The sequence below is a fragment of the Oncorhynchus mykiss genome, chromosome 4 (assembly GCF_057628025.1).
Source record: "Oncorhynchus mykiss isolate SJ-2025 chromosome 4, ASM5762802v1, whole genome shotgun sequence".
NCBI lineage: Eukaryota > Metazoa > Chordata > Actinopteri > Salmoniformes > Salmonidae > Oncorhynchus > Oncorhynchus mykiss.
This window is the reverse complement of record NC_143025.1, coordinates 38549021-38567193: the sequence shown is the minus strand read 5'-3', so window position 1 is coordinate 38567193 and position 18173 is coordinate 38549021. Positions and strand designations below refer to the sequence as shown.

At 42.3% G+C, this 18173-nt stretch overlaps 1 protein-coding gene and 1 long non-coding RNA gene across 2 annotated transcripts; one reads left to right on the top strand and one right to left on the bottom strand.

The window, feature by feature from the left end:
• Window positions 1-725: 725 nt before the first annotated feature.
• Window positions 726-17327, top strand: LOC110521784 (fibronectin type III domain-containing protein 7-like). The gene is made up of 14 exons (XM_021599646.3): window positions 726-879; window positions 1236-1251; window positions 1503-1760; window positions 2113-2373; window positions 3072-3329; window positions 3596-3850; window positions 4157-4411; window positions 6314-6571; window positions 6755-7012; window positions 7201-7455; window positions 7765-8025; window positions 8364-8393; window positions 8535-8572; window positions 16902-17327. Exons 1-13 carry the CDS (start codon window positions 826-828, stop codon window positions 8564-8566), a joined length of 2451 nt encoding a protein of 816 aa, XP_021455321.3. The 5' UTR covers window positions 726-825; the 3' UTR covers window positions 8567-8572; window positions 16902-17327.
• Window positions 815-3848, bottom strand: LOC118945805 (uncharacterized). The gene is made up of 3 exons (XR_016495246.1): window positions 2760-3848; window positions 2583-2660; window positions 815-2409 (listed from the first exon to the last, which is right to left on the bottom strand). It is a non-coding gene; the product is annotated as an uncharacterized LOC118945805 (long non-coding RNA).
• Window positions 17328-18173: the final 846 nt, after the last annotated feature.

Here is an 18173-nt window from a genome sequence, read left to right as displayed (position 1 = left end):
AAATGTGGATGCATTTATTCATACTATTTCATCCTTTCACAAGAAACAGTCCCGACACAAATTTAGGGTTGCTACCCAAGTCGGGTGGTCGTTCGTTTTCTATCCGTTTGCCAGAGACACAAACCAGTAGTTCAGTCTTGTTGTTTTGTTCGAAATCAATCAATTTTTTTATTGCCAAACTGGCTGGCAATGTTCTTATCCCTTGCTTGCTAGCTCGCCAACTATGGCTAACTTAGTCACGTCAAACAGTGCAGCCAGAATAACAACAGTAGCTGCATTTTTAATTGTTTATGCTGTTTTCTTGTAACATTTATTTGGATACATCAAATCAAATTTTAATATTGAAACAATGTTGCAAATATCAGAGAGACAGACAGCAAGGTTTATACAAATTCTAGCCCTGCCAATGATTGGCTGCTGAAAACTAATGTTAGTCTAAAATAAATGTGAGACAATGTCATACCCATATGGTCACACCCATATTGATCAGGCCACACCTCACCACACCCACCAAACGGGAGCAAACAGAAACATACCCGTGCACCGTTTCGGGGGAAATGTGTCATTCAATACAAACGTAGCAAAAGTTGGAGCAAACTGAACACAACCCTGCCTGCAGGTAGCTGTTCTGGCCCTGCCAATGATTGGCTGCAGTGGGCGGGGTCACATATAGGTATTTCAGTCAACACAGACCAGAAATGTGTTAAAGAAAGGATAAACGTAGAACGTGAAGCAATTCTCAAATAGCTCCTTTCAACTAATCAAGAGAAGCCCTGGAGTGCAAGAAACAACAGAAAAGGATAACATCAAGAAGAAAAAAACAGAATGGGATTTATTCATTGGATGGTGATTTTCGCCTTGATAGGCATAGGCTCTCAGGTAAGAAGGATTACTTCTTTTTTTTTACTGTGAAGCTTTATACCTGTGCTATTTGTGTAGGACATAGCATATATTTCAAATACATTACTATTGCAATAACATCAGAAGAACATGAATAGTCTGTTGGAGGAAAAGGAATGAGCTATCTAGAGGGAACACTGCCTTATTGACTGGCATACCTGTCATCAGGTGTACTGTAAGATTAACCTTGAGTAGGGAACATTCATTCCAGGAAAGTGATTGCTTGAATTTCATAAAACTTCTCATGGTATGAACATTGTGTAATATAATTTGTTTTACATTCCCTTAAAAGTATTATATATATTTTTTACTTCCTTTTCTGTTTTTACTTCCAGAGTTCAGCTTCATCAGGTAAAACATTTATATTTTTGTCGCAATACAATTCAATTCCAATTCAATTCCACAATACAATTCCTAAACAGTTTTTTCAACTGCAGAAAATGATGGTCGGATGAAAGTGGATTAAAAGAATCCTGATTATTACACTAGAATGATCATGTAATTATAATACATGTATGCAATAGTAGTGCTATAATATTTTCTAATTTGATCCAGACATGAACCCAGCATTTGACAGTGATTCTATCTCTCACCTCATATAGAAATCACAGTGTCGATATTCACCGTAACATCTAAGAGTATGACAGTGCAGTGGAGCAGATGCTCAGGAGCCAGTTCCTACAAGATCACAGCAACCTCCAAGAACTCCCTGGATGCCTCAGCCTTCGCCCAGTTCGGTGCCAACTCTGTGATGGGCTCCATCAACTCTCTAATCCCCAACAACATGTACATCATCAGGGCTGAGGCCATGGATAACAGCCTGAATGTTTTGAGCCAGGCTGAAGTAGAAGAGACCACCGGTAAAATCAGTGTCTACTATGTGACCCTAAGGAGATGATGGTGAAACAATAGGCTATACATTATGTTGTGATCTCGTAACATTCTGTCATTAATCACCGCTCCAGGGCCAGTTCTGTTTTTCTCTCTCATCAGAGCTATAAGGGAATATATAAAATGTGTCTTTAGAGCAATGTTAAGGTACAACCTCTCATAAGAAATATAAAGTGTATTATAACAGTGGGCTTATAGTGAAAAATAAAACCAGGTATGATTATTGTGGTGTAACTGGTTACAATCTTTACATTTTCATGTGGGTATCTCCTTACGTGAGTTTCAACAATTCCCTCTTCTTGTTTTTTTCTCCTTCTGTAGCTTCTGAGGTGCCCACCATCAACATGGCAACATCAAAACAGAGTGAGAGCATGACCGTGGAGTTCACTCAGGTGTCCGGTGCCACTTCCTACATCCTGCGTGCCGAGACCGCCGACATGTCCTTCTTCTACGAAACCGAGGTGCCCTCTTCCCCTGGGACCGTGCTCAACCTTCAGGCCTACACCGACTACACTCTCAGTGTCATGTCCATCAACAGCGGAGGCAGGAGCCAGCCTTCCCTCCCTGTGGTAGCAAAGACAGGTATTGTCCCTTGTATCTCACATTCACATTCACCGTCTGTTGGGGGAAAGAAAAAAAAACACAAGAGTATGAAAGCCTGGTATAAAGAAATTAGTCATTGATAGGGAAAACAGTAACAACCTTTATCTCCAGTGCCCCCACCATAAGTCACTCGATCTCTTTGCTGACGTAAATGAGCCAAAGCCAGGAAGAGGATTGTAGCTACATACCTGACCTTAAAAACTTGATTTCAGATGAGGTATTGCAAATCCGGTACTTTCCTCTATTAGTGAGATGATCTTGCTGCCCTGAGGAGGGAGGTATCCGCTGTAATTATATCTGACCCCTCTCCATACACAAAGAATAAACCTAACTGGGTTGACAACTGAGAACACTGCGTTGGTTACCCTGGGAATAGGACCTGAGTTAGTCAGCCTATCGGATATCTTCATGTACCAAAACAAGCCACCAGCAGTTTCATCCTATTGTGTTGTGGTTTGACCTTCTTTAGAAGGCAGAGGAGAGGGAGAGAATGTTAATCGTCTCAAATCTCAGTCATGTAGAAATACATTGTAAAGTGATCCCACAGAACAGAAAATACACTTTAGAGCTTTCTGAATGATATCACACAATTAAAAGGCAAACCATGAACACCCCCAACACAGACAAACAAATACACACTCTACATAACATGTCTCATTGCTGACTCTCTCCTAAAGTGGTTGCTGCGCCCAAGCTCAACTCCACCTCTCCCAGCAATGACACCATTGTGGTGGGGTGGGAGCCTGTGGACCACGTTTTCCTGTACACCATTAGCATCATCATGGAGGGCTCAGACAGCAGGGTGAAGCTCAACACCACTGACACCAGCGTGACCTTCTCTGGCCTGGAGGCTGGGACAACCTATTGCATCAAGGGCAACGCCTGGGACCCCGAGAAAAGACAGGGAGACGACTTCACCGTCTGCCAGATCACACGTAAGGAAGAGAGGGGATTTTTGGTTAGCAAGTACACTCTTCAGTGTTACACTGCCCTGTTTCATTTTCTTCAGAAAATGTACCTGATCTAGCTTTATTTAACTTTCAGTTAATGAGGCCTTTTCGAGACCTGATAGGGATAAGGTGGAGCAAATGGCAAGCAAGAGCGCCAATTTGTGCAGTATATTTGTAAGCACGTTTAGGATTCGTCTAGGTCTGTACCTAATTGTGTGTGTGCTCATGTTGTTTCTCTCTCCTCCCTCCAGGTCCATGCATCCCTGTGCTCACTGAGTTGGAGGTGAGGATGGTGGGCTCTGAGGCCGGTCTGTCGGTGTCCTGGGCTCCATCTCAGGGGGCAGGGGAGTACCTGGCCTTCAGCTCAGAGGGGCTGAACTGTACCTCTACCACCGGCGCCTGCACACTGGCCCCCGTGGGGTGTGGCCAGAGACACACCGTCACAGTGACAGCCATCAACGAGGGAGGACCCAGCATCCCTTCTGCTCCTGAGGAGTTCATCACCTGTGCGTAGACATATCAATCAATCAGTCAATCAATCAAGCAAACAAATCGATTGTTTGTTATATGGCAGGTTTGTGACATCTAGTAATAGAAGACACAAACCTGCTATGTAAAGCACAGCATATTGATACACTTGAGATCATTCTACTATTTCATCAATGCATGAGATGCATATGTAAGGTACTAACAACACAGGAATTCATTGAAAGTAACATAAATAACTCAACCTTTAGCCACTATTACAGACATGTAATAACCATATGATGAACATCTAATAACTGCACACCCTGCCGCGTGTTTCCCTTCAGTCCCCTGCCCACCAGAGCCTCTGCGTGTGGAGGAGACCAAGGCAGGTAATTGCTCTGTGTTGTGGGACGCCATTCCCTACACCGACACCTACGTGGCCTTCATCAAGAGGGATGATGGTCAGGAGGAGAGGTGCAACACCAGCTCCACCAGCTGTAACTATCACTGCCAGTGTGGATACACCTACCTGATGACTGTGTTCGCCTTCAGCCTGGCTGGATCCAGCCCACCGGGCCCCGTGCTCAACTACACCACCTGTAAGTAGAAGCTTTAGCTCTACAGTCTAGCGGTGTGCCAGAGACCCAGCACACATACAGTGCCTTGCGAAAGTATTCGGCCCCCTTGAACTTTGCGACCTTTTGCCACATTTCAGGCTTCAAACATAAAGATATAAAACTGTATTTTTTTGTGAAGAATCAACAACAAGTGGGACACAATCATGAAGTGGAACGACATTTATTGGATATTTCAAACCTTTTTAACAAATCAAAAACTGAAAAATTGGGCGTGCAAAATTATTCAGCCCCCTTAAGTTAATACTTTGTAGCGCCACCTTTTGCTGCGATTACAGCTGTAAGTCGCTTGGGGTATGTCTCTATCAGCTTTGCACATCGAGAGACTGACATTTTTTCCCATTCCTCCTTGCAAAACAGCTCGAGCTCAGTGAGGTTGGATGGAGAGCATTTGTGAACAGCAGTTTTCAGTTCTTTCCACAGATTCTCGATTGGATTCAGGTCTGGACTTTGACTTGGCCATTCTAACACCTGGATATGTTTATTTTTGAACCATTCCATTGTAGATTTTGCTTTATGTCTTGGATCATTGTCTTGTTGGAAGACAAATCTCCGTCCCAGTCTCAGGTCTTTTGCAGACTCCATCAGGTTTTCTTCCAGAATGGTCCTGTATTTGGCTCCATCCATCTTCCCATCAATTTTAACCATCTTCCCTGTCCCTGCTGAAGAAAAGCAGGCCCAAACCATGATGCTGCCACCACCATGTTTGACAGTGGGTATGGTGTGTTCAGGGTGATGAGCTGTGTTGCTTTTACGCCAAACATAACGTTTTGCATTGTTGCCAAAAAGTTCAATTTTGGTTTCATCTGACCAGAGCACCTTCTTCCACATGTTTGGTGTGTCTCACAGGTGGCTTGTGGCAAACTTTGAACGACACTTTTTATGGATATCTTTAAGAAATGGCTTTCTTCTTGCCACTCTTCCATAAAGGCCAGATTTGTGCAATATACGACTGATTGTTGTCCTATGGACAGAGTCTCCCACCTCAGCTGTAGATCTCTGCAGTTCATCCAGAGTGATCATGGGCCTCTTGGCTGCATCTCTGTCTTCTCCTTGTATGAGCTGAAAGTTTAGAGGGACGGCCAGGTCTTGGTAGATTTGCAGTGGTCTGATACTCCTTCCATTTCAATATTATCGCTTGCACAGTGCTCCTTGGGATGTTTAAAGCTTGGGAAATATTTTTGTATCCAAATCCGGCTTTAAACTTCTTCACAACAGTATCTCGGACCTGCCTGGTGTGTTCCTTGTTCTTCATGATGCTCTCTGCGCTTTTAACGGACCTCTGAGACTATCACAGTGCAGGTGCATTTATACGGAGACTTGATTACACACAGGTGGATTGTTTTTATCATCATTAGTCATTTAGGTCAACATTGGATCATTCAGAGATCCTCACTGAACTTCTGGAGAGAGTTTGCTGCACTGAAAGTAAAGGGGCTGAATAATTTTGCACGCCCAATTTTTCAGTTTTTGATTTGTTAAAAAAGTTTGAAATATCCAATAAATGTCGTTCCACTTCATGATTGTGTCCCACTTGTTGTTGATTCTTCACAAAAAAAGACAGTTTTATATCTTTATGTTTGAAGCCTGAAATGTGGCAAAAGGTCGCAAAGTTCAAGGGGGCCGAATACTTTCGCAAGGCACTGTAATGTGCCTCTGAAATCAAGCTATTTAAAAAATTTAAAAATAAGTTAATAATCAGCTCATTGAATGGGGGATCTAAATAAATATGAATGCTGATAGATGTTCTTCAGATAGCCCACGTCAGTTCATATTGACAATGATATAAATACTGAAATAAATATATTCAATGTCTCTCTCTCTCTTTCTTACTCTCTCCCTCTCTCTCTCTCTGTCCGTCCCCAGTACCCTGTTGTCCCGAGGATGTATTCATCTCCCTGGCCTCCCCCGGCACCCTGGAGATCATGTGGTCAGCAGTGCGCGGGGCTGAGGTGTACGAGACGCGGGCGGTGGAAGGGTCAGAGGTCATCCTGTGTAACGACACGGCACCAGTGTGCGCTCTCTCCGACCTCACCTGTAACAGCCCCTACAGTGTGGTGGTGATCCCCTGTAATGAGATTAGAGGGTGCAACCACACCTGCAGATCACACACTAAGGAGACAGGTAACACAAACATCTTTAAGAAAAATTGCCACATAGAAAAGTGTCTGCTAACTAATCATATCACCAGTTTATTTGGATGAATGGGAAAACATGATGTGTGTCATTACACCCGCAGGTAAAAGATCACTGTGACGCTAACCCTCCCCATGCCACTTCCTCTCTCCTTCACTTTCTCTTTCTCAGCTCCCTGTATGCCAGAGATCCTGAATGTGACCCAGATCAACACCACCAGTGTCAATGTCAGCTTTAGTACTCCCAACAGAGCAGGTACCACCTACAAAGTGAGCGTAGTGGCCCAGGACAACAGAAACACCTGCACTTCCAGAGGAACGTCCTGTGAGATACTTGACCTGCCCTGTGGCAAGGTCTATGAGGTCAGCGCCATAGCAACCACCACCGTGGGCGACAGTTTTCCCAGCTACAGTATTCCACTGGAAACAGGTAGGGAACCATGGAAACTATATGGAGAAAGGGAAAGGTTTTGGTTAATTCGTTTGGACTACTGGTATCACTTGTTACTGGTGATGTTGTGGTGAACATTTTATGAAGTTGTTCATTCAGCTATCTGCAGATAGATAAAAAAAAGAAGTACACATTTCTCACAATTGTGCTTTCCATTCGCCCTCTAGCACCCTGTTGCCCGGCAACCTTTAACGTTGAACAGGTGACTCAGGCCATGACAAATGTCACCTGGTCGATGGCGAGAGGCACACACACCTACATGACCTCTCTGACCTCACCGAAAGGCACCGCCCGCTGCCACACCCTGGACACCCACTGCCTGATGGGATGCATCACCTGCGGAACAAACTACACCGTCAGCATGGAGGCCATCAGCCGCACTGGACACATGTCTGAGTGCACCTATCATGGCTTCTCATCCAGTGAGTAACAGATAGATAGACTAATATATCCCAGCTTCTCATCCAATTAGTGAAAGACAGAAGCACCTATCATAGCAACAATGGGACCACTGAGTCAGTGGAATCGAAAAATGGAAAACGTTCTAGGTGAATTACTGACTCTAGGTGAATTACACTCTAGGTGAATTACACACAATTCATTTCTATAGCATTAAGTTACAGAAGAGTGTCAGAGTTTGATCATAGCCAAGTACATTTTAACATCCACATACCATTGCGCCCTGCACAGTTGCCACTCTAGTGCCTTACTGAACTATCTTTCCCTCCCAGGTGCTTGTTGTCCATCGGGCGTGAAGCTGTACAGGATGGCCAACAACACACTGCGTGTATACTGGCGTTCCACTGGCGGTCTCCATAACTACACAGCCAAGATGGTTGGTAGCCAGTCCAACTACACCTGCACCCCTCCCCCCGGGGGTAACACCTGTGAAGTGCCGGAGATCATGTGTGGGGACGTCTACAACGTAGTGGTGGCCCCTCTCACCCAGGACGGAGCCATGGTCCAGTTCTGCCCCCAGAGGATGTACTCAGGTAGGCTACTCAATACCACAATAACACTTGAAAGATCTAAATACATAATCTAAAAGGAAATTACATTTCAGTCAAGTTCATTTTGCTTTGTTTGTATAGCATGGTTTTACAAAGTCATTGGCATATACCAGATTATTATCTTCTCCAGGTTTCTTCCTAGGTTTTGGCCTTTCTAGGGAGTTTTTCCTAGCCACCGTGCTTCTACACCTGCATTGCTTGCTGTTTGGGGTTTTAGGCTGGGCTTCTGTACAGCACTTTGTGACATCAGCTGATGTAAAAAGGGCTTTACAAATACATTTGATTGATTGATTGATTAACATATTCTTGTCTGATTTCAGTTTCCTGCTCGGGAAGCAATGTTGGAATGGGTATGTTTTTTTTCCTAAATGATCTGTAGCCTAGTTTTCATAGACTCAAGCCTATGGTATTTTGTGGGATAAAATGGAGGGGAAATCAGTGCAAAATGTATTCACTTCTCTAACATTTCTCAAATATATTCTTTCCCACAGTAATCTATCGAGGAAAGAGAAGTCTGGACTAGCAGATGGTATGTATCATGCAATTTCTCATCAGTTTGAATCAGAGCACCCCTAGTACACAATCCAAACATACACTCATAATACTATAACTACTGCATTTACCATTATCTCCCAAAGTAGCTCCTGTGTCATCCCAGCTGAACACACTCTAGGAATAAATAGTCTTTGAGTGGCAGATCGAATCACAGCAGAGCACAACAGGAAGTATTAAACTGAATTTATGGGTCAATACCCTGTCAGAGTGAATAGGGTTTTCAGCCATAGACCTTTATATCCAGTATTTATATGTTTTATTGGCACATACACATTTCACTGCACCTATCCAGTGTACCAGGTATGAAGGTAAAACCCAGATGCAGACAGCGTTGAATTAACAACAGGTTAATAATCCAACAGGTGCAGGCAATAGACAGGTCAAGGCTGGCAGGGGTCAGTAAACCAGAGGTGGGGCAACGGTACTGGACGGCAGGCAGGCAAAGGTCAATAATCCAGAGGTGGGGCAAAGGTACAGGTCGGCAGGCAGGCTCAGGGGCAGGCAGAGTGGTCAGGCAGGCGGGCTCAGAGTCAGGACAGGCAAGGGTCAAAACCAGGAGGGAGAGAAAAAGACAGGCTGGGAAAAGCAGGCGCAGAGAACGAAAACGCTGGTTGACTTGACAAACAAGATGAACTGGCAACAGACAAACAGAGAACACAGGTATAAATACACAGGGGATAATGGGGAAGATGGGCGACACCTGGAGGGGGGTGGAGACAATCTCAAAGACAGGTGCAACAGATCAGGGTGTGTTATTTTACAGGGACAGCTGTAGTATAGTTGAAGTAACATAATCGATATAGGGATAATTAAACTTTCTATTAAATAGATAGTTGATATAAAACACTATTATGAGAATTACAAAAACTGACTCAGATAGCCACCTCCCTACAAGTCTCCACCTTACAACAGGCTGGCCATCTGGCATTTTGTGCGAATGTTTTGCCCAATGGGCCTGTCTAACTAGTTTTTTGGGGGGGTGAAATTATAATTATCTGGCTAATAACACAGGCCTCAAGGGGAAAAAATGGTCTGGTGTGGAGGCCTTGAGGGGAGAAAATGGTCCAGTGTGGGTGCCTCAAGGGAAAAATGGGCTGGTATGTTAGAAATGCCATAGCCAATTTCTGGTCCCAGTCCGCTCCTGCCTTACAATGACCAATGTGTGTAGGATGGGGGCCCAACAAATATACTCATATCTTTAGGGTGTAAATGTGAGTCATATGGAGTGCATTGCTGTAATGGTTCTCTCGAGATTAAGAGTAGCAGTTTCCCTCTGCTGGTCATACACAGACATTGCAAGGAAGGCAACATTTTCACATTACATTTGAGTTCACAGTGAAATTTTCACTTGACTCTTTAAAAGTCAACTGCCCCTTAGAACAGCTCCGTGAAATCAGCGACATCATGCAAAAAGCTTCAAAATAAAATTACTCCCTCTACTTGAACACAAGTTCACAAATCGTAGTATATTTTGCCTGTTTTAAAAGGCTAGAAGAAAATAACTCATAAGTTTAGTTCAAATGTCTTACCCCATCAGAACCCAAAATTTAAGCTTTTTTTTAATCCAATGTTAGTAAACAAAGAAAATGTAAACAAAGAAAATATAGCCTCAAAACATGGTTAAAACTATAACATTGATATCATTGATGGTCAATCCTTGCATCCATAGCTCTGTCTATGAATTTGAATGATACAATTTCTCCAGTCCCATACCTCAGCTTTTTACTGAACCAGGTGCGGGGAAGCCACTTTGCTGTTGTTTCTACTGCTGATTGATGCTTTAAGATGCGTTCTGTTGCTCTAATCCTACCCTCTACTTTTCATGCTATTTTAGAGCTATTGAGGCTTATTGTTGAGTTCTGGTGGTTATTTGTAAATAGGCGCTCTGCCAAGGTGGGTAAATTAAATTAAATATGCCCTCAGTAAATGTTCAAAAAGGTAATTAACATTATGTAAATCAGGGGACATCAAAATGTGTATTAAAAAAAACAATGCTAAATATGAATTAGTTGAAAAGGAATTAATGATTGGAAGTTCAGTAATCTTCATTAAATAATATCTGAGTAATAGTTTAATTTCTATTCCGCTAGATGACACCGTCCCCCATGCTGCTCCCAGTCAGAGGTCTGAGGATTCAGTAACAAAATAGTTTATGCTCTTGAAACGCATCTGTGCCTTGGTAGATCAGTTCTGTTACACTGCTATAAACGTATTATTACTGTTACTGAATGTTAAAGACACTTATAACATTAGAAATTGTTATTACATTGTTAAAACAACAGACCTACACTGTGAAAGTCTTTAGATTCTTTCAAATGAATATTTGTTTGAAAAGTTTACATCAATTGGAAAGACAGCACATACACTACCGTTCAAAAGTTCGGGGTCACTTAGAAATGTCCTTGTTTTTGAAAGAAAAGCACATTTTTTGTCCATTAAAATAACATCAAATTGATCATAAATACAGTGTAGACATTGTTAATGTTGTAAATGACTATTGTAGCTGGAAACGGATGATTTTTTATGGAATATCTCCATAGGCGTACAAAGGCCCATTATCAGCAACCATCACTCCTGTGTTCTAATGGCACATTGTGTTAGCTAATCCAAGTTTATCATTTTAAAAGGTTAATTGATCATTAGAAAAACATTTTGCAATGATGTTAGCACCGCTGAAAGCTGTAGTGCTGATTACAGAAGTAATAAAACGGGCCTTCTTTAGTTGAGTATCTGGAGCATCAGCATTTGTGGGTTCGATTACAGGCTCAAAATGGCCAGAAACAAAGCGCTTTCTTCTGAAACTTGTCAGTCTATTCTTGTTCTGAGAAATGAAGGCTATTCCATGCAAGAAATTGCAATGAAACTGAAGATCTCATACAACGCTGTGTACTACTCCCTTCATAGAACAGCGAAAAACTGCCTCTAACCAGAATAGAAAGAGGAGTCGAAGGCCTTAAAGACAATTTCAGTATATTCAGAGACAATGATCAGCACTACAACGTTTTTATGGTTATTACTTGCCTTTACTGGTAATCTCTGAACATCTTGACTGACGATCTTGCCTTAATGGCCACATGTGCTCATAAAATCTTCACCCGGCAAAGCCAGAAGAGGACTTTGCCACCCCTCCAAGCCTGGCTCCTCTCTAGGTCTGTTCTTAGGTTCCTGCCTTCTGGGGAGTTTTTCTTAGCCACTGTGCTTCTGCATTGCTTGCTTTTTTGGGGGTTTTGGCTGAGTATCTGTAAAACACTTTAAAGAGCTTTATAAAATACATTTGATTGATTGATTGATCTACACGTTTGCTTCTGTACCATTTAAACTAAATAAGTTATAGCACTATACAGCTATTTGCTACTGTACTGTTAATTATATACAACTGTTGCCAATAAAGGGGGTGATTTAAAATCCCCAGACACTCTGTTAACAGGTTCTGGTGTCATACTATGAAGATTTATGTAATTCAATCGTTTTTTGGAGGAAAACCTATTGTCAACTGTTCCCAAAACATTTTCATTATAGCAATATACAGCTATTTGCCACTGTATTGTTCATTCTATAGAAGTTGTCTCCAATAAGGGGGGGGGGGGGGGGGGGGGATTTGGAGTCCTCAGACACCCCGCTAATCAGATCTGGTGACAAACTATGAAGATTTGCAATCAGTGATTGATATGGAGGGGGACTGGAGGGACTTCATGGCAAAATAACTGATATCAAATAATTTGACAAATGCTCCAACATCCTCTTCTATACACGTGAGAGCAAGAGAGAGCAAGAGCGAGAGAAAAGGTTGAAACAGCAGGTCCCAGACAAGGTATCCACTGGGCAACATACGTCATTTCAACAACAAGTTAACAAACTATAATCATTTCTTGTAGGCCTATTTTGTTTCAATCAAAGTCTGCGGCGCGTTGAGTTTTGGCTGCATGAGAAAAACTGAAAGAATGTGCAGCTTCAGATAAAAAATGACAGGTGTTTTCGTAAACCACACCATTGCCTAGTTTTATATCACATTCCAATGATAAAACTGGGGGGGATAAAAATGCAATTTCAGAATGTGTGTGTGTTTGGGGGGGGGGCGTATGTCCCCGTCCCCAGTGAAATTTGTGCCCCTGCTTATATGCTATTATTATATTTGGATCTGTTATGTAAAACACTAATTTATCATTGTGATCTTGCCAGAATCTGATTCAGCTTTGATTTAACTTTATTAAATGAGCAGCGAGCACCATTATGAGAAGTAATCATATTTGTATTGCTAGTAATAATAATAATAAGTGATGAGGCCTTCGCCTACTAGTCTTACTCTAGTGACTTCCAATAGGGACGCATTGGAGCGCAGCGCTTTCAAAACATGAGGCACTTCCGAATTGGATTTTTCTCAGGCTTTCGCCTGCAATATCAGTTATGTTATACTCACAGACAATATTTTTACAGTTTTGGAAACTTTAGAGTGTTTTCTATCCTAAGCTGTCAATTATATGCATATTCTAGCATCTTGTCCTGACAAAATATCCCGTTTACTACGGGAACGTTATTTTTCCAAAAATGAAAATACTGCCCCCTAGTCACAAAAGGTTTTAAGGGTTATTTTAAACGATTTGAGCGGCCTTCGAATTGTGGTGCTGAAAGGCAGCAGTTGTATCGTTCTGGGTTCCACTGCGCAAGGGGGTCTGTGGAGTTTTAGGAACTTCATGGCAGACACGCGGTGAATTGGATCCTAGATCTCGTTGGTGTAAGGACAGTACTCGGACAGTAGGGCGAGTTCAAGTGCGTTGTAGAAGACTCTTTTGATGACAGACGTTTTAGCAAGCCCCTGGTGGAGTTTTCTGCCTGTGGTTGTTCTTGTTACGTTGGATTTGGTCCACACAGTGGTCAAGCCTCCGATCGATTGGTCTTTGCACACACGCCTACAGTTCCTCATTTGTGCCACCGCCATAGAGAAAGAATACATGGAAGAAACCACCATTTACAACCTGGTCTCAGAGCATTTCGTATTATTCTGTGCATAAATTCGAGATGCTCATTAATTTTCAAAAACGTACGATATGTTATGAATTCTAGCTAGGTGGCTAAAGTGAGCTAGCTGGCTAACGTTAGCTAGGCTAGGGGGTTATGATTTTTCCCCCCCCACCTTTATTTAACCAGGTAGGCTAGTTGAGAACAAGTTCTCATTTGCAACTGCAACCTGGCCGTAGATAAAGCAAAGCAGTTTGACACATACAACAACACAGAGTTTACACATGGAATACACAAACATAGTCAATACTACAGTAGAAAAGTCTATATACAGCATGTGCAAATGAGGTAGGATAAGAGAGGGTGAGGTAGTTGGATGGGCTATTTACAGATGGGCTATTTACAGATGGGCTATGTACAGGTGCAGTGATCTGTGAGCTGCTCTGGCAGCTGGTGCTTAAAGCTAGTGAGTGAGATATGAGTCTCCAGCTTCAGTGATTTTTGCAGTTCGTTCCAGTCATTGGCAGCAGAGAACTGGAATGAAAGGCGGCCAAAGATAGAATTGGCTTTGGGGGTGACCAGTGAGATATACCTGCTGGAGCACGTGCTACGGGTGGGTGCTGCTATGGTGACCAGTGAGCTGAGATAAGGCGGGGCTTTACCTTGCAGAGACTTGTAGATGACCTGGAGCCAATGGGTTTGGCAAGGAATGTGAAGCGAGGGACAGCCAACGAGAGCGTACAGGTCGCAGTGGTGGGTAGTATATGGGGCTTTGGTGACAAAATGGATGGCACTGTGATAGACTGCATCCAGTTTGCTGAGCAGAGTGTTGGAGGCTATTTTGTAAATGACATCACCGAACTCGAGGATCGGTAGGATGGTCAGTTTTACGAAGGTATGTTTGTCAACATGAGTGAAGGATGCTTTGTTGCAAAATAGGAAGCAAATTCTAGATTTAATTCTGGATTGGAGATGCTTAATGTGAGTCTGGAAGGAGAGTTTACAGTCTAACCAGACACCTAGGTATTTGTAGTTGTCCACATATTCTAAGTCAGAACTGTCCAGAGTAGTGATGCTGGATGGGCGGCCAGGTGTGGGCAGCGATCGGTTGAAGAACATATATTTAGTTTTACTTGCATTTAAGAGCAGTTTGAGGCCACGGAAGGAGAGTTGTATGGCATTGAAGCTCGTATGGAGGATAGATAACACAGTGTCCAAAGAAGGGCCAGAGGTATACAGAATGGTGTCGTATGAGTAGAAGTGGATCAGAGAATCACCAGCAGCAAGAGCGACATCATTGATGTATACAGAGAAGAGAGTCGGCCCGAGAATTGAACCCTGTGGCACCCCCATAGAGACTGCCAGAGGTCCGGACAATAGGCCCTCCGATTTGACACACTGAACTCTATCAGAGAAGTAGTTGGTGAACCAGGCGAGGCAATCATTTGAGAAACCAAGGCTGTTGAGTCTGCCGATAAGAATGTGGTGATTGACAGAGTCGAAAACCTTGGCCAGGTCGATGAATACTGCTGCACTGTAATGTCTCTTATCGATGGTGGTTATGATGTCGTTTAGTACCTTGAGCGTAGCTGAGCTGCACCCATGACCAGCTCTGAAACCAGATTGCATAGCAAAGAAGGTATGGTGGGATTCGAAATGGTCGGTGATCTGTTTGTTAACTTGGCTTTCGAAGACCTTAGAAAGGCAGGGTAGGATAAATATAGGTCTGTAGCAGTTTGGGTCTAGAGTGTCTCCCCCTTTGAAGAGGGGGATGACCGAGGCAGCTTTCCAATCTATGGGAACCTCAGACGATATGAAAGCAAGGTTAAGTTTAAAGGGTTAAGGTTAGGGTTAGCTAAAAGGGTTAAGGTTACGGAAAGGGTTATCTAACATGCTAAGTAGTTGCAAAGTAGATAAAAAAGTAATAAGTAGTTGAAAAGTTAATTAGCTAAAATACTAAAGTTGTCCATGATAAGATTCAAACTCGTAAACTTTTGTTTGCTAGACGTTCCTTTTATACAACCACCTTCCACCCCGAGCAACCACCCTACTTTCGTTTTTGCCTTAAGTAACCATCTGTCTTATGTAACCATAGCAAACGCAACATATCAAACTCATTTGAGTCTCCGGGATTTATGTTTACTATGTTAGATCCAGTCTATGACACCAGACTGCCATTTAGGCTAACTACCAATAGGCATCTATAGCCTACATATTTATTTAGTTTGGCGTTCTATCATTTTCACGGCATTTTAGTGGAAATCAGGCCTAAATATATTTTATTTAGAATTTATCAGAATTAATTTTCCATCAATTATTTTACCATGCAGCTCCGTGTATTCTCAAACTGAAAAAAGTGACACCTCTTCCTCCCGCTATGGCAGCACTACATCCCTGCTTATGACAGTATGTGATAACAGGCTATACAGCCTACTAGGCTTACTAGTGATTTAACCCACCACTTGCATTAGCCCAGATCCATAGGCTACATTATATTCACATCAATCCACCTGTTGCATTCATAACCGTGGGAAGTAGGGGTGCTAACCCGGCTAGGGGAGGAGCATTGACATTCAAGATAGCTTGGAGTGAAATTTCCTATCTTCAAAAGTCAGCAGGCCTATAATAGATAGTGTAAACGTTTTTGTTTTTTTTAAACAGCACTGAAGTATAGTCACCATTTGCCATTGACTTAATAAGTTGATTGTGGCCTGGCTGCTCAATGTGCCTGCTCGCTACTACTTGCTAGCTTCATTGACAAACAGTTGGAACTTAGCTAGCTATTAAGTGATTCAGGTACTGATAAACAGTGTGTAGCTTGTGCTTTATCTATGATAGTTTTACTGCTTGCCGATTATGAAGTTGTAGACATGTTATTGTTCTCAGAAATCAGTCCTGAGCACGCAGCCAGACTTTCCCAACTCGAAAGAATGCTAAGCAGTGCACTGACCAGTTTTTCATGCACATGTTTTAACTTCAGAAATACTGCACCAAAGACCTTAGCTCGATGTCAAATTGCACTACTAAGACCTCTAAAACGTCTAAATTAGTTACAACTTTTTTGATTGATCTTAAATTAATTCTGGCCATTTTAAAGAAATGGCTATGCTGTTGCTATGGTGACTCAGGAGGGACAAACATAACCTGCCAGGGTACAATATCCAAACATAACATACCCACATCAAACCACACCACCAAGACAACTCTCGTTTGGCTTCAGTCATGGCCGCCATCATTACTCAATGAGCCATCTTCAAAACTGGGCCAAATCAGGAAGTGCAATTGTCTTTTTAACATGCATAATAAATGTTTTTTTTCCTTCATGTTATTCTTCTCTGCTTTCACAGTTCCCAGTCCCGTAGATATCAGGAGGAGCAGAAACAAGCTTCTCATTCCCCCAACAAGTCTACCTAATCCCCAAGAGGAAGTGAACCTCTCTACAAAATATCCCAGCCTACATTATAGTTTAGTTGAAGACCTGTTTTTTGGATGTGCAAAACATCTACAGTTACTGATCTGAACAAATATACTGAATTAAACAACAAATTCATCCTGAATAAGTAGCTTTATTTTTTATCTAACACTTTTTTTATTAAGTGATTGCATCGTTTTTAATAAGAATGAGAAATTAAATGTTTTATGTCAGCAAAATGCAATAAAAAGTACGTACTACTACTGTTACTTAAAAGATAAGGAATTTTTGGAGTATGTATTTTTTGAGTTGTATAAAACTGTTGCATATTCCTTTCAATAAAACACATTTCTTACATTAATTATTTGTTGATTGGATATTTGTAATATCATTTCAGAGATTGATAAAAAAGAGTTCAGGCTGTTATAGAAAAGTACTTTCCAAGCCCAACCCCATCATGCTTCACTTCCAGCACCACACTCCTTGATGGACTTGCAGACAACCCAATCACCACTCACTTCCCTTCAACTCCCAATCCACCATGGCTGGACCTCCTCTAATACTTCCTCCAATAAATTGACACACTTCTGAAGGTCTATGGGTTCTCAACTTTGAAGCTCTCAAAACCACAACCTGGCTGCAACCAATTCCAAATGTTCATGCTGTGTTGTTCTTCATACAGCCTGAAATTTATTTAATCACATAATCAAATGCAAATAAGCATTTCGTACAAACATGAACGCAATAACTCCTAAGAAAGCGTATTCTAAAGTGATGAAACCTTTTAAACAAATGAATAATGTAATGTATTCATCATCTCCAGTGCCAGTAACCGGAGGGTTGTCGGTTCAAATCCCAGGGCTGATGGGGAAATTTGGTGGGAGTGAGCTGGCAACCAGTGGATTTCTGACATCAGAATCTCAGGTGCCATCTGCTGCCATTAAGCCCTTGAGTAAGACTCTTAACCCTTAAACTGCTGCTCTGCCGCTGATTTTTGTCTGCCTCCAGGGCTGTTAAATTACGGCCCTGGAGGGCCGAAAACACTTTTTTTGTTTCTACCTCGTAGTGAATTACACTCACCTGGTGTCCCAGGTCTGAATTAGTCCCTTATTAGAAGGACAGGATGAAAACCACAAGTGTGTCGGCCCTCCAGGACTGGGTTTTGTCGTGCCCTCTTCAAAACAAACTAACATGGTCCAAGCACACC

Bases quoted from the DNA above. Each gene is read 5' to 3' on its own strand.
- LOC110521784 (XM_021599646.3), top strand. From the start codon at position 826: ATGGGATTTATTCATTGGATGGTGATTTTCGCCTTGATAGGCATAGGC. The intron at 4,412-6,313 runs GTAAGTAGAAGC...GTCCGTCCCCAG, and splicing joins CGTGCTCAACTACACCACCT to TACCCTGTTGTCCCGAGGAT. The intron at 6,572-6,754 runs GTAACACAAACA...TCTCTTTCTCAG, and splicing joins ATCACACACTAAGGAGACAG to CTCCCTGTATGCCAGAGATC.